At 44.8% G+C, this 27006-nt stretch overlaps 1 protein-coding gene across 1 annotated transcript in view; it reads right to left on the reverse strand.

Annotated features, from left to right (window-relative positions):
* Positions 1–19325, reverse strand: part of RRAS2 (RAS related 2) — a 116510-nt gene extending 97185 nt beyond the window's left edge. The window contains exon 1 of the mRNA XM_074999036.1: positions 18970–19325. Within this exon, the coding sequence (XP_074855137.1) occupies positions 18970–19074 (105 nt within the window). The 5' untranslated portion in view covers positions 19075–19325. The remainder of the gene's footprint in view (positions 1–18969) is intronic.
* Positions 19326–27006: the final 7681 nt, after the last annotated feature.

Genomic DNA, 27006 nt, shown 5'->3' on the forward strand with positions numbered 1-27006 from the left:
GCAAATAGCTGCAAGTGTGAACTACTGAGTGAAAGCCTTTTTCTACACAGAATCTTTGTGAGGATTAGTCCTATCACCTGCAGCACATACAGAAGTCTACCATAAAAGGCATGTCATGTTCAAAAGACAGGTAAAGGGGGTCTCCTCAAAAGTATAACAGGAATGAAGCTTAATACATTGCAACAGGATCTATTTATTTCCTTATACTGTGAAGATAATGATTTTAGCAGAAAATATTTATTTACAATTACTGCCTCAATCTGCATATGTAGAATTTCATATATTATCACTGGTCAACTTTTTAACCTTCTATTTTGATATAGGAAATTGAGCAAATATGCAGCCAAGTTTAACAACAGTGTTACAGCTTTTAGTATAGTAAATATGTTTGATTATTCACAAAACACGTAATGGTCAGCTGATATCACGGAGAAAGTTAAGCTTATAAGAAAGACCTGACTTTAACCCTAGATCTCAGTAGTTTGGGAATCTGCAATTACAAAACAGACATTTTCTGCATTTAACCATGCAATAATGAAAGGATTTCCTTACACATCTAAAGGAAGCCCCTGAATTAACTCTCTTTTTACCAGCTGTGATTGTACCATTTTCAGTAACAAATGTGAACCCCAGAGAGCTTCATGGCACAATTACAGTCATTAATAGCTTAGCTTTGATCATCAACAATTGAAACTCTCTCACAGCTGTCTCCCATGTATGTCTTTTCACAAAAACTACAGTGCTCATATATTCGGCTCATAGTAGAATCCTTCCCATTTGCTATGTCCAAAGAGATTGCGACCACTGGTCTACTTCTAACATCCCATTAGCTTTACTCCTTGTTACCCAATTAGTGAGAATTGAAAGAGATCATAAAGTCTTCCTAGAGTAACAATATTAAGGCACAGCTTCTCTTTTCCACCTAAAGAGCTGAAATTCTCGTCCAGACTCATGTCTTGATTACTGTAACATTGTGTTTGGATCTTTGTTCAGAATGCTGTGACAGCCCATGGCTTTAACTACATCACTGCTCTTTACAACCATCAGCTGTCTCCTTCTCTATCACAGGAAACAAGCAATGTGTCTTCATTTTCAAGGCCTTTCATGCCCTACCCAAACCCATCATCTCCCATCCAGTACTGTGATATCAACTCTTGCCTCTGATTGGCCCATAACACTAGCCTTCATCACCTGTGAAATTCTCAAACAAGCACTCCCATGCTTTCCCAGCATGTGCGCTTCATACCTGAGGAACTCTAGAAACATCTGCAAAGCTACATCATTATTCTTCTTTAACACCTTTCGTAAGTAACTCTCCTCTGCTGTGAAGCTTGTAAAAAAACCTTGAGAACTATGGTTATACAACCATCTTGGCACACTAGTGGCCATATGCTAGCCAACTTTGTCTCATTGTTTCCTTGTACTCCAGTCTGCACAAAACTGTTGTGTCTCATCTTACACTTAGATTGTAAGCTCTTTGGAGGAAGGATCATATTTCTGTCTGTACAAATACAAACAGTGGGGTCCAGGCCTGAAATTAGCATTCCTGGGCACCACAGTAATACAAGTAATAATACATATACAATGTCTTGTGACTATGTTATTCCTTTCTATCAATGCTGAGGTGTACAGCTTGCTCTCCTTGCACATTAGGGACAACTAAGGGCGTTAAATCTACTTCCTCATTTCCACCCTGCCCCCACAGGATTTGAGCCTTGGAAACCTCATCGAGCTTTCCTGAGAGAGGTACAAGGGCCCTTCCATTGTGGTTATTGCACTGGCGCAAGAGAAGGATATGATCCCAGGCTGAGCATGCCACAGACAAAACGTTCATCACAGACACTTCAGAAGAGGTAGGATAGTACAATGTGGTGCTGGTATATCACCCATATGGCTCCTCCTCTGAAGATGTCTAATATTTACATTAGAAGTGTTTAAACATGTTTGGTCTGAATAGAGTTTTCCAGGGAGTCTGTGGAGCCTGTAGCAATAAACATGAACTATATTAGTCACTTAACAAGTGAACTAGTAAAGGAAACACTAAAGCAGTATACTTTTTCAGAAGGAGCTTTCAGTAAGATATAAAGACAGTAATGTAGAAACCATATTTGCACTTAAGTTGAGACATTTTATTTCTGCATGTGATTACATGACTAGTCTAAATACACAAACATGATGCATCCTTTAAGTGCAGAGAACAGAGAAAGTCAAGAGAACCAGTCTAGCTTGAGTAAATATCTCTGTATTTGCTTTCTACTAAGAATTTCTAAAATTATACAAAAAGGAAAGAAATGTTCTCACAGTTATGCCACCTCCCATTTTACAACTATTCCTGCCCTAGCACTAAACTGCAACGACAGAGGTGGCAGAAAGCATAGGGGTACCTTACTGAGCGTTCAAAAGAATGGCTGGGCCAAGGAGATTTTGTTGAAGGATGCCAGAGCACATCCCTACATTTTAACAGAAAAAAAAAGTCGCCCATAAGCAGAACAGGTAGGACTTCAGCTTTCAACATCAGTTTCACATCCTCAGATTTCTCACCTGTAAACAGATAACAAGGAGCTCTATATACTACTTTCAGTATTGTAAACAAAAAAACATAAGAACCTTTAGGAATCATTCCAAGCTAGACAAAGCAACCACATGTTCTTACTGCATAATTTTTGTCATCTCCTCACGTATCATAACCTTTTCAAAACTTGTCTTACCTTGTGTTCCACGTGAAAGCCCTTTGGGGCATAAACTGTTGCATCTGTAAAGCGGCAGGGGTACTTTATCTCAAGTTAAGCAATACTGGATGCAGGAGACTTTGGAATGTAACTTTAAAGGTAAAGTCACTTTTACTTTACTTGCTCTGCTAGCCAAAACAAAATGTGCAAACCCAGCCAAAAAGCTGCCCTTCTGTACCTAAACTGCTCGTGAACATAAAGCTCTCTTAAAGCAGGCAGCATAGCTATTCTAGTTGAGAAAATGAAGCTGAATTGTTAAGAAATCATTTTTAGTAAGTATAAAACTGGCAAAGAAAGGAATGCTCCCTCTTTGTGTTACCATCTGACTTCAACCAAGCTTAGTTCACAAATGAGGAAAATTGTCTCATCTGAATACAAAGCTGCTTAACAAACAGGCTTCACCATTAACATTCAATTAATGACACAGTTAGTGTTTATTCAAGCTTTAAGGGAATCAGTAAATAAAGTTATTGTCTTTTTGAACAAGTATCACTAAGAAAGCTCAGGGGAAAATGAGATCTTAGAGCCATTCAGACTTGAACTGCCTTCAATGCACATCTTTCTACACAAAAGCCAGGCTGGACCCAGGTAGCCTCTGCTCCTGTTAGTTAAACAATGTAGTTCAAGATATGTGTTTATAACTGAAGACTCAAGGACACTGTCAGAACAGCTCTCTCTAGCACAGCTAGCTTATTAGTTCTCAGGCTATGGTTTGCTGAGGCACAGGCTTGTGGCCCTGTGTAAAGGGCTACCCAATTCCCACCATACGTGCTCCTTAATATAGATGTGTTTGCTACAACTGATGTTCAATCTCTAAAGTGATTTGATAAAATCCACACATGCACTAATCAGCCTGAATTACACAGGCTAATGTAACAACTGAACAGAGCAGAATACCCCACATCTGTATGCCTTCTCGGTGGCACCTATTCCATTGTACCAGGCCCAAGTCCCTGAAGCTGTTCTGTGGCATTGTCTTATATATTTCTGTGCATTCTCTGCAGTACACTACAATGCATACGTGGCAGCTATCAGCATACTTTTAACTGTTGTACACCAAGCATACTGGAACACGAGTGGCATAGCCAGAATGGGACAGGTGGGTGGGCCCAAACTTTGGGTGCACGGCAACAACAGTGCTGCCTTTCCCACTCATCACACAGCCGGCCTTGGAAGATGGTGAAGGATAGCTGCTCTGGCCAGGAGCCCTCTGTAAAAATGGGAGCCCCTTAAAAATGTGTCCATGCCCCCCTCATTTCACTCCCCACACCATGTGCTCAGAGCTTGCCCTGCTCTACCTGCTGGGTACTCCTGTTGGGGAACAGTAGGGATCCCTCTATTTTTTTTCCACATCCAGGGCAAAATAAATTTTGTTTACACACAAAGCAAGTGCAGATGTGCACCACCAGTAGAAACATAATATTAGCTGTGGGCCATCTGCTTATCAGCTGGACAACACCTGAATCTCTCTTGGGTGGCTGCCCAAGTAGTCAACTTACAGGGAACTTGCCTGCCCTTCTCCCCCACCCCACCCATAGCATTCCCAGCAATGGGACTAACTCTGTTCTGCATACACACACCCCTCCAAGTGTTCCCAGGCACAGAGTACAGTACCCAGTGGAGAGGGACAAGCCCCCACACTCTGGCAGGAGCAGAGGCATGGTTGGGGGCAGGTGAGCCTGGATGCTAATGCCTGTTGTGAAGTCCCAACATCTTTTCTCCAAGCACATACTCCTATGATTCCAGGAGGGGAAAGGACTACGTCCTCAATTGCATGCATATAAAAATGATCAAGAGCTTCTGCCTCCAACACATGTAAGACAAGCTCTGGACCTACATTAGTTTGAACAAAGCATCACTACTTTCAGGTGGCGGTGCCCCAAATACCTTAAGGCAATACAAAAGTTGGAGTTCACTAGTAACATACAGTATTAATGACTTTTATGGGGTCTTCGTTATAAAGGCACAACGTGATTAAAAAGGCTTAAAATGCCTGGTCCTTAACAGTTGTAATTTCTGGCTGCTTGAGTTGGACTATGCTATTATACAGAAGAAAAACGTACAGTGTAGTAAAGTGGAAGGAATACGCCAGAACTGACATGCTGCACACACAGTCATAGCCTGAGAATCTATGGCATCTCATCCATCTGGATTTTGATGACTTATTTGAAGGACATGTTCCTGGCGGTTAGTGAAACTTACTCAGAGGTTAGAAACTGCATGAAAGACTCTATAATACCACTTATTAGACCATGCTAAAGTTGCACAAAGCATTAGCCATCTGGACTGTCAAAAGATTTAGTAAGGTATTCTAGTCAACTTGGATTTTTAGATTGAAAAAATAAACAGCCTCCCCCCCTTCTCAATTTCAACATAGTACCTCACTATAGCTTCTGTATTTGTGCCGGTGTTCAACAGTCATCTCTGAGATCTAATCAGCTCTTGGATAACTTAACTTTAATAAAAAACTTAGTTTAAATCAATAAAAATTCTTCAAGTACAGTTATTCTCAGAAGAGTGGAAGCATAAGTACTGACATCTTAAGACCTGTTCACAACATGTACACAAATCATTTTACTACTTCAATGACAAATGTTTGACTACTTTTAGTCCTGCAGAGCCAATAAAGCTGTGAATGACTACATCCAATTCATTCTACTAACACAATGCACCAACAAAATGGTCAACTCATTTCCAATTTCAGAATCTTACTGGCAATTATGGAAGAAATACAAAACCAGTTTGATTTTTAGCTATTGTGGGGTTAGAAGTATCCCACCTGTAAACAGAGAGACACTGATGAAGACAAGGAAATTACGTAGGACCCAAAATCATTTTTGCAATCACTTTTCCACATAATTTTACCAAATTAAATCAAATTTATATTGAAGTATTCTTACACATTCAGTGTCCTTCACCACATTGGTGTAGTAACAAATTTTAAAATTTCAGCAGTGTTGAACTAAAAATTCAACTAATCTGTGTAATGAGTTAAAATAAGAGATGGCATTAATTGGCTACGAGTGATATTTACAAATGAATAAATTCTTATAAATCACCAGAGTATACTCAATATGCCAGATTATGTTCCTTTTGTGACAGAAATCATTGTGTGACTAACTTTATGGATTCTGTTACAATTGCTAATATTGTAGAGGTGCTGTCTAAACTTGCAATATTTCAGACTAAATACTTCCACTGTTTTGTAGAGCAGCTTTCTGTGTTCTTAAGTAAAGCTTTAGTGGCACCAACAGAACATCAGTATATAATTAATGACTACAAACTGCTCAGTTTAGGCATTAAAAAGTACAAGACTGTAAAATTTAAAAAAACAGAAAGAGTGGTTTCTACTAGGATCCATTTCTTTGAGCAAGAAAACAGGCTGAGTAAGAAGGGAATGTGGGGTATTCTGTGACAGGCCACTGCATGACAGCTGGAGAAAAGCTATTGTGGCAACAGCTGTGTGTGCTGCACAGAACCTCCTACCCCCACAAAATAAAGTCACTAATTTCCAACTATTTTAGTCCACTAAACTGCAATCTGTTAAGCAGCTCTCTTTTTCTAAAACAAACTGCCTTCTGAATTTTGGATCCGAGTGTCATCTGCCATTTACTTTACTTCTGAGAAGAAAAAGTTAGGATTACCACACAACTTCATTGCAGTGCACTAGCATTACTTAAAAGTCAGGATAATGGTACTCAGACAGGGTCTGCAGGCCCCTGAAGGCCTGCGTTTTAGAGGTTCCACGAGCCCCAGAACAGAAACCTGAAGCCCCATAACAGAAATGGAGGAAGGGAACTAGGAGAACATGGCAGTTTTGGGGTGGGGCAATCAATACCTTACACAAGGAGCAGGTCAGTCCCTGGGACAGCTCCACACCCTCTGCACCTCCTCTTCTCCCTCTCCTGCACTGTGGTTCCACCTTCTGGTCAGATAAGAGCCGGGCGGCCAGAGCTGGGCAGTGTGGGGTGGCCATTATGGTGTTATGGAGTGGACAGCCACAGCGCTCTCCTGTCTCCTCCAGCTGGTGGTGAAGGTGCTCAGGTCTGCAGCTGCTCCTCAGTTCCCTGTCCCACTGGACTACTTCATGCAGCCAGCAAGAGTTGTATGGGTGAGTGGACCCAGCTCTGGGGCTTGGGCCAGCAGAACCCTCTCTGAGAGGGCCTGCCAAGCACCTTAGCTACCCTTCTGCCTGGATCCTGAGCTACATCCCTGCTTACCGAGTCTCCTGAAACTTCTTACCTGCACCCTGAACTACCCCTCGCTATATAGTCCCTCACTACCCTGTGCCCACACACTGAGGGGCTTTCACACTTTTTGAGCTGACCTCTTCTAACCGGAATTATAATTTTTGATTGCAAGCCCCCCTTCCAAATCCAGGCAGGCTGGGTGACCTGCTGCTGAAGTGAGTCCAGATGGTGCTCCCGCCCCGGCCCCACTGTGCAAAGCTGGTATGAGCCCTTCCAGGGCCTGCCTCATCTACATAACAAAGTCGTATACTACACCTATGCTCAAGGGCCCCTACCCATCCAAAGCCTCAATGACACACAGGGTTCATATCCCTGAACCCTCAGTCCACCTGGCAGCTGAAATCCTCAGCCCCAACTGCCCCCCCTTCCACACCACTGGCTTAGAGATTTTATCAACTCAAAGAAAAAGGTTGAGAACTGTGGACCTAGAGAATTAAAAAAGATGTAGAGTCATTTTACTTAGGAAATGTATAATTTTACGAAAAGTCTGAGATTGAGGTAAAAGGGTTTTAATGTAAACTGTAAATTACTAACAACAAAAACTAAGTTCTTCAATTTCATTATGAAACACCATTTACTACTATATTTCAGACTGCATTAAATCTAATGTTGTAAACAAATTCCAACATGACTACATTCTTCTATAATTTCATTTGTATACACTATTCTTCCTCACTTCCTGCTCTAAACTTTTGTGTTTCTGAATAATGTTAAAAAATACTGAATCCTAGAAATAGACAAAGTGCCTTTACTTCCAGGATGAAATTGATTAGAACTCCTAAAGCCCACTAGAGTAGTAATAAATGAAATATTGGCCCCAATGGCATCAATAGCAAAGCTCCCAATGACTTCCATGGAACAAGGATTTCACCTGAAGAATTTCTAGAGAGGGTACATAGGAATTTTGTGAGCACTCATAGGACCAATTAGACCTGTAACAGTCTAAACAGCTTCCTGCCACAACTGAGGTGCCTGGCACTATAGGGCTGAGAGGTGGGTACGATGGACCGGAGCAGGCTGCTCAGCTGCTACAGCTACCACCATCTGCATGATTAGTGAGGGGAATGGAAGGGGGAGGAGGGGACAACCCTGCTGCCAAGCCAGGCCCCTTAATCCCCAAGTTCCTCCCATTCATGAGTAGGTTGGGGCAGCTTCCCTGGGGCCCCCAAAAGCACAGGGCCTGGGGCAGCTGCCCTGATCCATCCTATGGATGGGATGGCTCACCTCATGAAGAATACATTTTGTTATATGCACCAAGGCATGTGCAGATGTGCACCACCATTACAAATGCATGCTTCCCACTGTGGGCATTCTGCTAATCAGCTGAGAGGCATGTGAATCTCTTCTGGGTGGCCACCCAAGCACTCAGCTTAAAGGGAACACTGTGTAGGGTTCAGACAGGGTAACAAGGATGAAGGGCAGGAGACAAGGCAAATATACCTCTGAACTATAACTGGGGCCCAAACAATTGCAGGCCCAAACCCTTTTCATCCTGCCCACAGAGCAGGCAGCAGTGCCATTCTGAAAGCCGTCTGGGCAGCTCCAAGCTGCATGTGGCTCTTTAAGGAGCCATTCATACTCCCGCCACTGACGCTGTTTATGGCTCCCTGCCCTGCCACGTGGAAAGAGAACTCAATTTAATTGGTTTAATAGCCAGATTCCTCCTGTCGCCCTGCCAGCTGTTCAACCAATTAAACTGAGTCTCCTTATTTCAGCATGGCAGGGCAGGGAGCAGGAGAGCTGGGGAGAGCTGCGCAGCTGCAGTGAGGGGAAGATGGCAGCCTGACAAAGGAGCCGGGGGTGAGAGGAGGTAGGGGGGACAGCAGCACATAGAGCTCCTTTGTACAGTAAATTAATCCTGGGTTTGGGGCTGCAAGAGGTTTAAGCCTGGAGGCAAGTTGGGGCTGCGAGGGATTAAGCATTGAGGCAGTTTGAGGCTATTTTACGTTTGGCCCCCAGAACATGTGAAAAATTGCCATGTGGCCCCCAATGAAAAAAACGGCCACCCCAGCCTGTCATTTGTCTTTCCTATAGATGTGATTGTAAGGTCTCTGGGGGCAGATACAGTATTTTGCTAGGGACAATCTTTGTTCTGTGGTGGTAACTAGAACAATGCAGCCCCAAATGCTGTTGGGGACAGGTTGCTGCTATGTCTCAGGCTCATCCATTTCATTAAAAATATCTTATGGTTTTTCCATGTGTGTATCCACATTTATATACCGACTAATATAGCTTTTATGTTCTTCAGACTTATCTTCTTATATGAGCCATAAGGGTTTTTCCCCACCCCTGCCACATGAACATAAATGAAATTTCTGTGAGTTTGGATTACATTAGACGGGTTGGGGTGAGGACACTGCTAATTGTAGACACAAAAAGTCAGGCCTGGTGTAAAAAGTTTGCTCACCTTTTGTCTATGGTATAATTAAGTGATAACACTAATGCTCTGTTGATGCTACAAAGTGCAACCAATATTTTGTATCTAATAAATAAAGCCCCCCTTCTTTACAGCAGTTTATGCCCACAGAAGCTATGTCTACATTGTATTCCCCTTTTGAAAGGGGAATACAAATGAGTCAGATCAAAAATGCAAATGAAGTGCTGATTTACAAATCTCATGCTTCAGTTGCATAATATCACATGCAATCATGGTTTTGGAAGAGAATTTTTCAAAAGAAAAACAGGTGTGTAGATGGGATTCTTTTGAAAATAAACCCTATTTTCAAAAGAACTCTTCTTCCTAGGTTCTAGGAAGAAGGGTGCTTTCGAAAGTGGGGCTTCCTTTCGAAGGAATCCCATCTACAGCTACAGGGACTCGTGTGGTCCCTGACTTATTTTTCTGAGGGTCAGTGAACCCTGACCCAAAACAAGTTCCCTACCCCTGCCATAAATAAAGACCATGCTGAAACATTTGTGTTGGACATATTTTATTAAAAATGAAGCCTGGGCAACAAGTCCCATCTGGCCACAGCAACGTAACACCCCCACATCCTCACACACATCAATCCTGAGCCTATCATATGCCAGAATCCCCTGTCCTGAACCTCTCACATTCCAAGTCTTCTGCCACAACACTACTGCACAATCCACACACTGCAAATCTGTGTCCTGAACCCATCATACTCCCAACCCCCCTACCCTGAGCCACTCATACACCCCAATCTGAACTACTACACCCTCACATCCACAAGTCTGTGCTTTGCTCAGCACCCTGAAACTCTCCAGCCCCCTCCCTGAGCCAGCAGCCCCTTCACATCTCCCAGCACCCAAATTCCATCCCAAAACTTGCACTTTTCACCCCTTCCCACACCCAAATCCCTCATTCCCACTTCAAAGCCCATACCTCGTGTCTCAACCCAATGAGAGTGAGTAAGGGCTGAGGACAGCAAATGATGGAGAGGAGGGGACCAAAGAGGGTGGGGCCTGAGGGCTTGCCCTGACACTGAAAAAGTGATCTTGGGTGTAAAAGGATTGAAGACCACTGCTGTAAAAAAAAATTTAATTTTCAAATTTCATACCACAAAATGCATATTTTTTTAACCCTTCTGACAGGTAGGGGTACTGGTTCAGTCAGTGGGGAAGCTGAAGAATGACACAGAAGGCAATAAAACTTTTCAAACTTTCTAGCACACTCACAGGAGTGTTTGGGACTGTCGTATCATTGGAGGAGGTAGCCGGTCTTGCGCAGTTACTGGTGGGGGGGATATGTATAAGGCAGCACATGTCCATACAAAATAGTAGTAGTAAATAAACATTCACAATAACTTATCAAAGTAACTTGCATCCACTAAATTTATTCAAATCAGGAAAATTATTTTTAGTTTTTTAATTAATATATTATGACATTTAAAAAAGGAAGTACGATCAAGACTACATTAAGTATGGCTTCACTGTCATGGGGAAAAAAAGGGATCGATCGATCATCTTCAATGCATACTATGCCACACCATTCTCAGCAATGACACCCTGAGACCTAGTCATCTTGAGCAGCACTTTACGAAGACGAACCACAGAGTTTTGACAGACAAACCAGAAGTGTTTTTTGCTACTGAACTTCAAAATTTGAAACTCATGAATCTGGATACTACTGGAGCTTTTCGTCAAGCACTGGTCAAAGCAGTAGAAGCATCTTGTGAACTGTCACTGCTCAATGCTAAAGCCAAGAAAGAGCACATCAACAGAGAAACTCTTGTGAAATCTTGCTTGTTGAAAGCAGCTGATATGGTGCTTGGTGTCAAAAGCAAGAAAAAAATATCAGAAATTTCACTTTCTGATGATTCCATAAACATGGCATTGATGACCTGGTGAAAGATCTTAAAACTTCAAGTTGCAGAGGTAGTGTTGGCTTCTCCTTTTTTCATATCACTGACGTAGCAAAATGCTGTCAGTTGCCCGTCTATGTTTGATTCATTAACAATGGAACTGTGAAAGAAGAACTGCTTTTTTTTTTTGAAGGCATTGACAACAACATCAAAGGCTTCTGACGTTATGAAAACCATTTATGACTTTTTTTGAGAAAACAGACTTCCATGGGGACAACTGGTTGGCGTTTGCACAGACGGTGCTCCAGCGATGCTTGGCTCTCGCCCTGGATTTGTGACACTGGTGAAAGAAAAAAATCCAGACATAACCACAACTCACAATCATACATAGACAAGTGCTGGCTGCTAAAACCCTTCCAGGTGACCTACATCTCTCATTGAATTTGGCCATCAAAGTTGTCAATTTTGTGAAGAACAGTACTTTAAATACAAGGTTTTGTTGCTCTTTGCACAGATTTGGGAGTGGGTCATAAAACTCTTGTTTCACATGGAGGAGCGATGGCTTTCCAAAGGTAAAGTGCTTTTGAGGTTATTTGAACTGAAAGACAAGGTAGAAATTTTCATCAGGCAACAGAAGAAAGGAGAGTTCTATCATGCATTTATGGACCAAACATTTCAGCTTTCATTGGAGTACCTCATGGACTTTTTTGAATCTTTTAACAACCTCAGTTTTAAGCTGCAAGGAAACAATGCTGCAAATATTATAGCACACCACAATGCCATCAAAGCATTTACAAAAAAGATCCAGCTTTAGAAATATCAAACACAAGCTCAGATGCCTAACTTTTTGTTTTTTCTGACATTTTCATCACTTACTGAAAATGAAGGCTTCCAAAGACATTGTGAAGAGGGTGTGAAGAACAAAATTGTGTTTGCTCTGGACTGCCTTGCTGACGAATTCATCCGCTGTTTCCCAGACAAGTTTTCTGGCAATCCCATTCATAAATTAGTACACAGTCCATTCAACATTGATGTTGATTCATTGCCAGAAGTCTAACAAGAACTTGAAATAAAATATGATTGAAGTGTGAAAGAAAGTTTCAAAAACTGAAGCTTGGAGGAATTTTGGATAGAATATATTTCCTAATGTACTCGAAAGTTGGAGAAGCACTACATATTATTCTTTGGTTTTCGTCATCATACCTCTGTGAAAAAAAACTTTGCAAGTTTAGGCGCATTAAAAAAGAAATCGACTGGATGTAGAAAATGATTTGCGTTGTGCACTTTCATCTTTCAAACCTCAGACTTCTCAACTCAAAGAAAATGCAGGATCATCCTTCACATTAATTTAATTTTGTTTCTTTTATTTCTGATTTAAATTACATTTTTATTAAATTTTTGGGCCATGAAAAACTATTTGTGTTTATTTTTAATTTTAAAAATTTATACGTTTTAAATTACAAACTGATTTTTTTTTGTTAAAAGGCGGGTTGGAAGATGGTAACAAAGAGGTGGGGGGCATGAGGGCTTTTTAAAAATCAAAAAGGGGGCGTGATGCTGAAAAGTTTGGGAATCACTAATCTAAGGCAACCATACCAAATTTCAATCTGAACAGTAATCCTAAATTTTATCTTCACTCATCCAGGGTAAGTTAATTATCTGCATCTACAGACAAAGAAGAATTTAGCAAAAGGTTTACAACTATTGGTATCTTCTGAGAGGCTTGTTCTCCTGCAATATTTGCACAAAAGTTTTTGCAGCATTCTAAATTAATAGCCAAAAAAAAAAATTTGGCAGCTAGCTAAAAAACAACATGCCCATAAAATAAAGTAGATATATCATATAACAGATGCTTATGGCTCATTTAATTACTCCTTTTTAGTTTTGCCTACCCATTTTCTCCATCCTGGCTTAAAATTCCTCATCCAAATAGCCCAAACAGCACAACTCAACGGTCCAACAAAGATATCAATTGTTATTAAGACTAAGCAGCTTTTAAAAGACTGATTTTAATGCCTTGTAGAAGACTGTCTTTTCTAGGCAATCATGCCCAAAAACCTCTTCCCAGCTTTGAAAAACAGCTGTACAGAAAACTCCACTGGCCTGCACTGCAGATTCTATTACCCCACCAGAACATTATTTAATATGGCTAAATAAGCACATGCAAAGGTGATATGCATGCACATTAGGATTCCAGGATAGCACTTTCTACTCTGTTGTCTGACTTGTACTTAGAGTAGGAAACCAGTACTGAAAATCCACCCCATACTCCTTCCCCTCCCACGTTTCTCCACTATCAACCATACTAGTACAATTAATAAAATTAAAAGGATCCAGGCATGAGATGAACTTCAGGAGTTTTTTAAAAATGCCTTCAAGTCAGTATTACAAACGCCAAAAGCCACGAAACAGAGAAGAGGAATGGGAGAAAAATTCAATGAGATATGGGTGAAGAAAAACGGCAAAATAAGAAAAGAAACATTCTGAGTAGGACTGAGATACATAACCCTATCATCTGTTCTGCTGCCTTTCCTGAAGCAAGAAAGGCACAGAAAATAGCTTTAATGATCGGGCATTTAAGCACCCTGCAACAGCAAAGCAAAACCAAACAATTTAAATGTGCTTCAGGCTAAGTCTACACTAAAATATTCCCACCCATGATCACGGTAGTTAAGACAACCTATTTCAAGGATTCTCACAGCAAAAACTGGGGTGATTACACTGACTCTCTCACAAAATATTTTACCCTTTTTAAAGTAATATGCCCATATATACATCCAAATCATTATAATTATGTAACTTGGGGTGGGGTGGAGGGGCCTTAGACAATAATAAAAGTAATGCACCATTATCTCTGTTCTTTACTGGACCTAACAGAATAGAAGTGCGATGGCCTTTTATTTAAAAAAAAGTTGTCTGTAAATTTAAGAAGAAGTCTTTGACTGGACCCCTGAGAGACAGAGGAGCTCAAGAAGCTGCGTAGCAAATATCACCTCTTAGCAGCCTCAGAACCCACCTAGGGCACAGCAAAAGCATCCTCCAAGAGTTGCTTTTCACTGGGGGGTGGCTTGGGTCTGGAAAGAAGAAGAGAGAGGGAAGCACAGCTGCAGCTAACACAGGGCTCCTCTGGGCACATGGGTGAGGGGGCTGGGTCCCAGAGCTCCTGTGGCTGTGAGAGAAGCGGGGAAGGTTACTCCAGACTTCAGCCAGCCAGAGGCTCCTCCAGTGAGGTGCATGGGATTGGGGGGCAACTTCAACATTCTCGCCAATATGTCTCTTCCAGCCAACTGATTTTAGGGGGGTGGGGCATGTGGTGTTTCTACAGATGAGTTCTCAGGGCTCCAGCTGCCAGGGGCACAGACAGTGGAGTCAGGGACTAGCCTCCTCAAAAAGGGGGCTTCCACTCACCCATTCCCCTAGGTGCTTGTCACTCACATCCACCTTGCTGCAGCCACATCTAATAAAATATGGAGATACACATAAAACTGGAAGGGATCTCATTATGACACTGAGTCCAGTCTCCTGCCCTCTTGCCAGGACCAACCACCATCTTTTTTTTTTTTTTTTTAAAAATATATTGGTCCTAGATCCCTAAATGGCCCCCTCAAGGGCTGAACTCACAACCCTAGGTTTAGCAGGCCAATACTCAAACCACTGAGCTAGCCCTACCCCCTCTTCAATTGCATATCACCACTCTCCTCTTCTCAAACCCACCACTCAACTCCTCACTTCCCTGACAACACTCAGGCGCACACAGTCTCTCTCCCCCCCTCCCCCACTTGTAGCCAGAACCCCTCCACACGCACGCACGCACTCACTCCTCTTTCCCCCTGTTGTAACCAGAACCCCTCTGCACTCATCTTCTCACTTTTCTGTGGGCTTGCCACTTGCCTCTTCACTCCCGCCACCCCACCAGATCCTCCTCTGGCTGCTTCAGCATTGCGTATTCCACCTGTGTCTCCAGAGACAGTGCACTCAGGAGCAACAGAGAAGAAGAGGGGCCGATACTTTCCACCTGTTCCACCTGCTAACAGCTGCCCAGGAAGATGCTGTGGCAGCAGAGAAACCCCCTGGTAGCTGCTTTTGAAAAAGAGTGACCTCTGTATGTCCTGCTGTAGACAGCACTGGGCTAACTAGAGCTATTTTCTGTCCATCTAGTTACCACCTTTCAGGGCTTATCTATACTACCGTGGAAGATTGTCATGCTCAGGCTCAATCTTCCGGGATTTCGTTTCCCGCGTGCATGAAATCGAACTCTCGGGGGTTGCAGTCAACCCCTGTAGTCCTCAGGAGATGTAACAAGTAAGGAAGGTCAAAGGGAAAAATTTTCCCCACCAACCTTCCCCTATAAAGACACAAGTTAGCAAAGTGCAGATATGCAATTTTAGCTATGTCGATTGTGTAGCTAAAATCAAAGTATCAGCAGTTGATTCTATTTGTGTTATAGACATAGCCTCAGAGAGGTGGATTCATTTTAGGCACAGGAGAACTCCCTCTGATGCCAATCACCATACTGAAAGTCTACAGCAGGCGTGTCCAACCCGTGGGCCGCATGCGGCCCTGGACAGCTAGTAATGCAGCCCCACAAGATCGTAAACTTTTAACATTATTATGTGATTTATATACATTAACTATATTATATATTTTATATGCGGCCCAAGACAATTCCTCTTCACTCAATGCGGCCCAGGCAAGCCAGAAGGTTGGACACCCATGGTCTACAGCAAAGGGCTATGGGCTGCAGCATTTCCACTGAAGACAAAAACTCAACTGGTGTTGACTTGGCCCAGAACACTACTACACAGCTGTATCTCTCTTCTAGAAGTTCGTCAGTTCTTACAGAATCCTCTTTTAAAAAGCTTGTAACCATATGGCTATGACGAAGCCTTCCAAATTTGATCCTGACATTACGTTTCGTACATCTAGAGACAGAAGCGGCAACTGATGGGTATAAAACACACTGATTCTGAATGTGACAACTCTGAGCTGTTAATTTGTCACGTCAACACCATTAGCTAAATCACTCATTACTTTAATAAAAACAGCCATCTGGACAGAGGCTGGAATACCAGCATTCTCTTTCACTTTGCTATGCATGACCCCCAACTATGCTTCCCTTGCCCCGCACCCCCCCCATCTCTAAGCTTCCAGTGTCCTCATAAATCTAGACATCTTATTTTATTGTTGCTTATTTCAAAGGAATACGTTTGTTGCCAGTAAGTTTTAATGGATCTCTTCATTTTCCACAACCAGTTATCTTTAGTGATTATAGCCCAGCAGATGGGAGCTTCTGACGTACAAGCGACACTTTAATATTCTACCCCACACCCCAACCCACAGCCACCTGTGGCAAAGGCTCAGTGCCTGAGACCATCAGGGGATGCAGAGCCACATGCCCATGGGGCTGCACAGGTAAGCATCCCATCTCCCTCATGCTTCCTCCCACCCACCTGGGCCCTTCCCCCCTCCCAACTTGCAGCCTGCTCCTGCACCCTCTCCCTCAGAGCCCACTTCTGCAACCTCCCTCCTGCCCCAGGCCTACCCATCCACAGCTCCAGTACCATCTGGCTCCCCAACAGCCTCCTCCCAAATACTGAACACCTCATTTTTGGCCTCACCCAAGAGCCTGGGCCCCCACAAAAATCTACTACCCCAGGCCCCCAGAAGAGTTCATCTGGTCTGGGGAAAGTGCTGAACCTCAGTCCTCCCTCTTATCCCCCCACTATCTTGGGGCTAAAGCATGAGGGGATTGAGATGTCTCAGTTAGAGTGCCACAACAGTGACGGTTTTTTGCTTCTTGGGGGGTTGCTTCAACTTTGTGAGAGTTAATAACCCCCCACCCAAAAAAAGTCTCCCCACCTCTGCATTAGATGGCCAGAGAAATGTTAGCCAATCCTGTCCTATTAGAATGAACTGCAATTGGTAAGAGTATTCTCAGATATTACCCAAACATGAATGGGAACACTTCTGCACTCTAAAACTGGGGTAAGCAAACTTTTCCCATTGGCCCTCACTTTTCTTCCCTGCAATTAGCAACCTATACACCCCACACACATACAAATATAATGTAGTCCAAACTAACAGAAATTTCAGTTATGTTCATAAGCAAAAAAACCTTTTTTGGCATGTGTATTAACATATGTAGTATATTAAAATTTTATTAATTGGTACATAAATGTGAATACACCTAAGAATAGCCATACTGGGTGAGTCCTTAGGTCCATCAAGCCCAGTATCCTGTCTTCCGACAGTGGCCAATGCCAGGTGACCCAGAGGGAATGAACAGAACAGGTAATCATCAAGTGATCAACTCCCTGTCGCCCATTTCCAGCCTGTGGCAAACAGAGGCTAGGAACATCCTCCATGCCCATCCTGGCTAATAGCCATTGACGAAGTTATCCTCCATGAGCTTACCTACTTCTATGTTAAATTCTACTATAGTCTTAGCCTTTACATCTTCCAGCAAGGAGTTCCACAGGTTAACTGTGCGTTGTGTGGACAAATACTTCCTATTGCTTGTTTTAAGCCTGCTGCCTATTAAGTTCATTTGGTGACTCCTAGTTCTTGCACACATAAAAAGAGTAACATAGCTCAACGTTTTTAATGAGATGGATGAGTCTGACCCAGCAACAAATCACAGTGCACACCCCTTAGGAAATTTCACACACACAGCCCAAGATGGCCCGCCCCCACTTTGCTCACCCCTGCTGAAGAATATGGACACTGGATACAATAGAATACTACACATGTCCAACCAGGGGGCTTGGAAAAGAAACTATCTTCAAACAGAGCTGCTCCAGGAAAACATCAATTAGGGTATGTGACATAGGGCAGCCCTCTCCCTCCAGAAGTTTCCACGGTGTTTGTGTCTCCTCTGCATCTAAACTTGACAATACATCTACAAAACACTTTGGAAAAGCAGCGTTCACACTCTTCCACAGACAGGACAACTGAAGCAACAAGAGGCTGAAGTACTTGCTAAAGGTCACGCTGAAAGTCATTGGTCTAACACCTGGTTCTTCAGTCACCATCAACTTCAAAGCATAACCTCCAGCCTCCTCGGGTGGTTCTACACATCAACATCCCCAATCCGAGCACTGCTAACAGGCCAGTGCCCAGCCCCACTCCTCTCCCAGCATGGGAATATAACAGGCAGACTCCCAGAAAAAGCCAACACTTTCCACCAGCGCCTGGGGAACAGGGCAACCCCCTCGCTCCTGGGCAAACACCCCGTCCCCCCCACCAGTGCTCAGAGACTAGGGTAGCTGGCTCCCCTCCCCTGGGGCAAAGCCAGTACCACTCACCAGTGCCCAGGGACTAGGCCAAGGACCAGGACTGCCCTAAGTCCAGGAAAAGGCATCACCCCCACCAGAGCCTGTGGCGCCGAGCTGAGCCGAGCCGAGCCAGTCTAGGCCTCCCACACGCAATTAACGTGCCACCCCCATCGGCAGCCGCAGAGCAGGATCGAGCCTCTCTAGGGCAAATCCAGCCAGCTCCCACCGGCGCCCAGGGAGCGGAGCAGGGCAGGGCCTGGTACCGCCGGGGCAAAGGCACGGCCCACCAGCGCCCAGGGAGCAAGACCGCCCCCCCGTCTACAGCAGGGCAGGGCCGGGCCGGGGCCTGCAGGCAGGACGGTGCCCCAGGCGCCGGGGCGGGGGCCCGGGCAAGGCAGTGCGGCCTCCCCACAGCCCGGCTCCGGCCGGGCGCTGCCCAGTCCAGCGCCCTCACCTGGATGAACTGGATGGTGAGCGCAGACTTGCCCACGCCGCCGCCGCCCACCACCACCAGCCGGTACTTCTCCTGGCCCGGCCCGTCCCTGCAGCCCGCGGCCATCGGGGAGCCGAGCCGAGCGCAGCCGGCAGCTCCGGCTCCGGGTCTGGGTCCGGGTCCCTCCCTGCACCGCCGCCTCTGGCCTGGGCTGGGCTGGGCTAGGCCAGGCGCCGCAGGGCCCGCTCCCGCTGCGGCTCGCCCGGAGCTCCTTAGGGTGGAGGTGCAGAACCGCGCAGGCTGCCCGGTCCCAGGCGGCTCCTCACCGCGGCGCCTACGGGCCAAGTGAGAGCAGCGCCCCCCGTGCCGTACAAATGGCCGTCGGGGGGCGGGACCGTCCTCCTCATTATGCATGAGGGGCGGGCGGGCGGAGCGGAGCAGGACAGCGGCGAGCTAGGGCTGGGGCTGGGCAGGCAGCCGTGCCAGCTCCAGGTACAAGCGGAGCCGGAGGCTGTATCCGCCCGGGGGTGGAGGCTGCTAGGCCACAGCAGTTCCCCCTCCCCCGCCATCTCCCTCTTGCGGGGAAGCGAGAGGCCTAGCCGCCTCCATAGAGCTGCGGGCGCCCGGGTACTCCCCACCAGCCGCACTCCAGGCCGGCGTCAGGCTCTCCACAGTTACCCTGCCACAGACTGGGGCTGGCCTCCTCCTGCCCCTGGGGGCTCAGTCGTTAATCACCCGATCCCATGGGCTTGTCCCCGCGAGGGGGGTGGCTGCCAAGGCTCTTGGAGCCATTTTTATAGCGGTGATTTGAGAGTCCCTCAATGGAACCTTGTGTACTTGAAGCCACTTCCAGCCTGGGGGTAGCAGCACCCCTGCTTCCAGAAGCCACCGCTCCTGCCAGCTTGCACGCGCCAGGCAGGTGGGCACGCACTGCCTGTTTAGTGTTTAATTTTATAAACCTGATTCACAGTATCGCCCCCAGTGCCAGATTGACTGCATGGCCTTTAGCAAGGGCGGAATTCAGAATTCATTCCCACCTGGGTTTTTCCATAGCTCCCATCACGGACGAGCCAACTTGAAAGAAATTATCTTCCCAATACCCTCTTGTGCAGTGAGGTGTCTTTATGGAGATTTGAGGAATGACGAGATTAGAGCCAAAATTATGGATTTTGCAGTCCACTAATTTCAGGAATCCAATTTGAAGCACCTAAAGTTCAATTCCGAGAGTGCTTAGCATTTTACCAGACTGTATGTTCAAAATGTTTATTAATAACATCATTAGTAACACAAATGGCTAGCGCTGGGGCTAATGAAGAAACTGCTAGCGGTATCAGTCTATTATCCACTGGGCAATCTAGCCACAGGAGAGAGAAACACTTTGTTACTGGATTTCCCCACTCTTTGTGAGGAGAGGAATGTAGAGGCAGGATTCCTGGGTTCTATTCTGGCATTTGGTAAGTTTCAGACTCTTCTCTCACTAGTTTTCCCCCACCTTACAAGGGTAATTTGTTCCTGAAAAAAACCCTCTTACGGCAAATTCTCGTAAGTCGAAAACATAATTACCATTAATTTCAACGTGAAAAAATTTTGTGTGTTCCTGAGCCCCAAAATTTACACCCATTTATGCTAAAGCAACACCAAATCCCATTAAAATGAACACAATTACTTCAATAGTTAACATTAGTTATAACACAACATAACAAGGCATTTTCCCTTCATTGATTACTCTATTATATGGCTGTTTACCTGCTTTCAGGGGGCCGTCCCAGGTGCAGAGACAGGGCTGCAAGGGGAACGGAAATCGAAGAGTGCCTGGGGGTGGGGGTGCAAAGCCGGGTAGCTGCCCATGGCTGCACAAGCGGGGCCGGTGCAAGTGGGTGGGCAGGGCACAGGAAGGCAGCCCGGCCTGAGTGCAGCTTAGGTTAAGCAGGGAAGGGGCAGTGCCAGGGGGCTGGTCACACGGGGAGGTAGGCAGGCACAGGGGACCCCCAGCTGGCAAGGGGCGATGCCTCTCTCGTACGGGGCTCCGCGGCAGAGAGGCCCTGCCGGCAGCGGCAGAGATGGCAGCGGCAGGTGAGCCAGGCACTAAACGGGATGGAACGCTGCAGGCAGCGAGCAGCAACCCAGGCGCAGCTGTGCGGGGGGGTGGCGGCGGCCCCCTAGCCGCCTGGGGGGGCAAGCAGCAGCGGCGAGACTGGGATGGGCTGCGCACCCAGCATCCACATCTTGCAGAGCGGCGTAATCTACTGCCATGACTCAGACAAGTCTACCTCCCCGCACCGTGCCAACCCCCCACCCCACACAGCCTCTTCATCAAGACCAATGCAGCCAACTCCATCCCCTCAGTGCTCACCTACCAGAGCCGCCAGCCTCTGCCTGGCCCTGGCCTGTGCCACCAGGAGCGCAGGGAGCCCACGGCCACCATCCGGGCCAGGGTGCGCTGCTGCTGCAGCACTGAGATGCAGACCCAGATCAGCCACAGCAGTGTCAAGGTAAAGGTGGAGGTGGGCCGAGGTGCCCAGGGCAGCAGCTCCGTGGATGGGTGCTGTTCCCTCCTCTCCCGGCTCCGGAGGTGGGCGCTCGCTGTGGCCGGCCAGGGGCTCTGGGAAACTGCCACCGGGCGCTGCAGAGAGATGCACCAGGCGGGCAGCAGCTGCAGGCAGCCGTTGCCTGGAGCCATGGCCTTTCTCCTGCTGCAGGGTGGCCGCGTCCTGTTGAGGTGCACGAAATCCAAATCAGTCCTCATAAATGCAAAGAAATGCCTCATAAGTCGAAGTAGGGATATTAAATGAAACTCCTTATAAAGTTGAATTCTTGGAACCTGAATGAGTGTGTCTTGGGGTATGACTGTATCCCTCTTTAACAACTTTAACCTTATGGCTGGCTTACACACCTGGTTAAGTTTTTATTTATTTTTGTGATTAATATAACTATATCAAGTCAGATATGCATACATATAGAGCTGGAAGGGACCTCAAGAGGATATCAAATCCAGTCCTCTGCCCTCACAGCATGACCAAATATTATCCCTGACAACTTTTTTTTTTTTTTTTTCAAGCTATTTACTCCAGACCCTTAAATGGCCTCCTCAAGGACTGAGCTCACAATCCTGGGTTTACAAGGCCAATGCACAAACCACTGAGCTATCCCTCCCCTTGCATGGGCCCTTCTGCCACCACCCTAATCACATACCCCACCAGTCTGATTATACTCCCTTTGCCTTTGTATGTCTCCACTGCCTGTCTCTGCACCTTGTCTTCTCCCTACAACCACAGCTTGCCTCTGGCCACTTCTAACCCTCCTCTGCATTCCAGTCATTTATCTTTCTCATTCTCTGAGAACAGGGTAGTTGGAGCGGTAGGAACACAGGAGAGAATTTCACTGCTCTCAGTATTTGTACCCAGCACTGTACAGCACCAGATTGTTTGGAGGCTAGAAGAAGCAATTACAGAAAAAGTTCTGTTTAGGCCCTGGAGTTTTACATGAGATCATACTCAGTACAAAGATAATTTTCAGCATTCTGAGTTTATTCAGATACTTAAAACTGAAGGAATGCCAAAGATACAACACCAACACCACAATATCCAAGTTTGACAAAGTTAGCAGCTGCTGAAACCAGGATCTTACAATGGAAACACTATGTAAAGGGGTTTGTACTAGCTCTCTCTACAATGGGGCAGGAGCTCACTAGATCACCCTACAATGACTCTATTATCCTTTTTATTTTTTTTTTTCAAATTACTTCATTTGAACACTAGTATGAGCCCTTTTAATTGAAAAAAGAAAACACTGTTTACATTTGCTTTTTCATACTCAAATATCATTATACCAAGTGGCAGACCAAGCACTGGCTAAAATGTATGGAACTACATAGATAAGTCCATTCTCCAGAAGCATAAATCCCACAATAAAGAACTTTTAAATATAGACACATCCCAACATTAAGACTTGCAGAGTTGTGTATTGTGACCAATCAGAATATGTCTACCATATGGAAGATACTCCTGGGAAAACAGTGAGATCAGGGTGCTACATTTACGTGTGCCTTTATCCAGCTGATGGAAGGTTGCTAGTAATGTTATATATGATATGTCCTTATAGCCATTGTCCCAGGACCCTGGTGAACACAGTGAAACAATATATATCAAATAACTGGAGCGTGGATCACTGAAAAGAGAACACATAGCAGTGACTAAATTCCTGTTCAGCTGAAGTAATATTTGGGTATGCCGAGGTTTTTAAACTGTGTTGGAACTTTAGGAGATCTGTGATAATCATAATAAAACAATTATTTTCATCATGGGAAATGGGTGAAATCCTAGTTTCCTCAAAGTTAGGGAAGTTTCACCATTGACCTTGGTAGGGCCAGGATTTCACCCAACATATCTAATCTGAAATAATTGTTAATGAAGGTTGAAATGGCTGGATGTGTCCTATTAAAGCTAGTGTTTATTTAAAAGACAGCACACAAAATCTTGAACATGTTTTACTACAGACTTGGGGGAAGTTAGTAGTATTAAATTCTCCTATGTGAGTCTCATATGCCCCATATAACCTTCCCATGGAAGCACACCATACAACAACAGAAATTTTTTCTCATGGAACCCATTTGCCTGGATAACATTAGCTATGCCAACAGTAGCACTCCAAGACCGGTATTTAGGGTTAAAAGAGGATGCAGGCTGCACACGGGGGAGGAGGGCGAAGGGTGCAAAGACACAGGCACACACACACGCACACACCCATGTCCAGTTTCTTTCCCTTCCTCCCTGCTGCACTGCACGGAAGGACCCTGCAGGCCACAATGGGGGAACACAAGTTATCCTGGGAGCTGTAGTTCCTTGACCAGCTCCTTGTCTAAAGAACTGCCCTGGGGGTGGGAAGGGATTACTTTTACCAGAATCCCCTTGGCTGCTAGCAACAGGAAAGAAAGTGGAACCAGGGAATATTGTTTTTCACTTATGATATTACAGCAAGATCCCAGAAGGTGATTTCTATAAAACCTTTATTACTGTACAAATTTCTAGTATGTTATAACAAAATCATTTTACCAATCACTGTTTCCACTCAAATTTTTCATTAACCTCATTGCATGACTATTTTGAGCTCCTTTATATTTAAAAATATTGCAGTCCACATTTACAAAAAAAGCTCTCCCCATTCCCCAAGAAATTCATGCATACAGGCCTGTGATGACATTTAAAGTAAGCTGCATTCCCTATTACCCAAACAAAAAACAACAAACAAAAAAACCCACCACTTAGGGCAAAGACTTACAGTGCAATAATTAGGTGCAGTCTGTTCTGGTAATCTTACCAAACTTCATAAACAAAGCAGAATTTTGCCAAACACAAGGTACTGACAAATATAACAACAACAACAATGGAAAATGACAGATAGTTTGTTATAAATAATTTTTACAATCAGAAATTAAGGCCTCCCAAGTAACAAATGGGGTTCTGTTGTGCTTGTGCTGTACAAGCGCCAGACGGTTTACAGTTTAAGATTCTGACATTACAAACACAACCAGGACTAACTTTACACACAGAAGTAACCGAATGAACTCAACACTACTCCCATGCATAAAATTGCTCTTAGGCATTAGTGTTTGTAAGATCAGTGCCCAAGGCACATGGATGAAGAGTTGAAGATACGGATATAAACACGCAAGCAAATGCACATGGTGATGACCGGAAGCTATGTTAATTAATTATTTAATTGCCTTCTTTCTTTACATTGCAGGAAGAGGCAGGTAGAATGATGGTGGAATAGCAGAATTTTTTAGAGTAAGAGAACTGGAAGAAGGAAGTGAGGGCAAGAAGGGAAGGAGGAGTTGTAGCAGTAGGTCAATCATTTGACTAGAGAAAATGAGAGAGGATAACATTATAGACCAAGGGCTAGGACACCCTTGGTCAAGGTGGGAGATCCCAAGTGTAGCCATCTTCCACCAGTGAGTCAGTCATCATTTATCCACAGAGAAACAGCCTAAACAAGAGAGACTGAGGGAGCCCCACATCAGAATATCCTGAAGCTCGGGGGTTACAGCACTCCAAGAGTGGGGTGCCCTGGGAAAAATTGAACTTATGTCTCCTACACCCAGGCAAGTGCTCTAAACACCAGGTAAAAGTTACAGGATGAGTTCCCCCACCTCCAGCCATTTTGCGCAGTTAGGCAGGCATGAAAAAGAGAGGGTTTCACTCACGTAAGCCCCCTGACTCCATGCAAGTTGTGCTGGTTCATGGAGCACTAAACAGAGATAGGCACTTCCTGGAAGCCCAGACTTTGATGCCTGTCTCTGAAAGTGGGGTAGGGCGTAGCACATTGGCAATGTGTGCTGGTGCACAGGGGGCCACACACACACACACAGCATTGGGGCCCCCTCCCCCACACTTACCTTCAGCACTGTTCCACCGCTGATGCATGTGGGTGGCCTCCCCAGAGCAGCACAGTGTCAGAGCAGCACGAGCTACTCCTAGACCATGTTGCTCCAGGGAAGCAGGGCAGGAAATGCCCTGCATGCACCAGAAGCAGCAGGTGGGGGTGGAGTAGGGGTGAGGGAGGACAGGACATGGGCAGACTAGGGATGGGAGGGGGTGGGGCTTGGGCAGGTAAGGGGTGGGGCAAGGGCATGTGGCCAGTGCCTCACCTGCAATCCCCACATCAGTCACCTCTGGCTTAGTACATATCCCTGTTATCAACATATCCTATGAACTAGCTCAGACAGCTCCCTGCTAGTATGCTGGCTTTTGTTAAGTACATTCTTAGGCACCTGTCTCTCCCCAGGCATTGTATGGGAAGCCTAGGCACCAACCCCAGATTTCTGGATTGCCATGTTGTTCCTGTGATTTTCTAGGCACCTAAATTTAGGTGCAGTGATGCTCAGCATGTCATCACTTAAGTTCCTTCATAGATCACGGATTGAGTATGTGAGATGTCCCCCTGACTTTTGACTATTTACATGCTCATGGATAAGCTCATGCTTCTTTATATTGATGAATCATGGCCTTATGGAACGCCCCCAGAAGTGAATGCTGTGACTATATAAAGAGTTCTAAATGTTGAGTTTTCTATCTGGGATTCTGCTGCTGATCATAAAATGCCAAAATGCAGTCAGGCTAAAGTCAGAGCTATAAAATAAGCCCTTTAAAAGTTGTATAATACAGAGAAAGATTTTTATAAGAATTTGAGTTTCCTTAGAAACCAGAAAGGACATTCTAAAGCAAAATAAAATGGACAGTTGCCTCTGCTATGCATCAGAACTCTGAATTATTTGCTACAACTCTAATAAGTGTCCGTCTACCTGTTCAAGTAAAGTAGACCATAATATATACTATGATGCTATGATTCTACTCACACACATTTTACTAGAAAAAAATGAATATTGCTCTAAATCACATAAAATACATCTTTTTGCTTAAAAATAAAGAGGGCATGCATGGGAAAATATGAGCTTGTACCACTTTCTGCTTTCTTCAGAATATATAATCTGCAAGTTCTATTTATGTTTTGTTTTAAATATCTGAATACGAAGGAAACTAGAGAACCAGTGAGATATCACAAGAGAAAAGAATGAGCATTTAGTCGAGCAATTAATCAAGAGAAGAGTTTTTAGACAAAACTGTTTTAAATTCTTTGTGGGTTTTTGTTTTGTTTTGTTTTGTTTTAACACCTATGTAGTATCAATAAGTAATGAAAGTTTGGAGGAAAAGCCTTGTACAGAATTCAGCATTTGACCCATTCAACTTATTTGTGAAATCTTGCATGTGCTCCAAGGCATCCAAGCAATCCTCCAGCAACAAAGCCACACTTGAATTCTTAATATTTCTAAGGTTAAAACACTGCTCCATTGGGGTCAGTGAAAGCAGTCCTGGGTTTGGTCTGACTAGATTGGTAGGATCATGTTGGGTTGGGAAAGCAGACCCAAAGGATCAATGCCATTTTGCCCATGTTTATCTCCAGATCACTCAGAGTCCTAAAAGGCCATATTAAAAAAAACAAAAAACAAACAAACAAGAACACACATTAAATTAAACAAAAGGCCAGCAAGGACCTCAGATC

Source organism: Carettochelys insculpta, chromosome 6 (genome assembly GCF_033958435.1).
Source record: "Carettochelys insculpta isolate YL-2023 chromosome 6, ASM3395843v1, whole genome shotgun sequence".
NCBI classification, from domain to species: Eukaryota; Metazoa; Chordata; order Testudines; family Carettochelyidae; genus Carettochelys; species Carettochelys insculpta.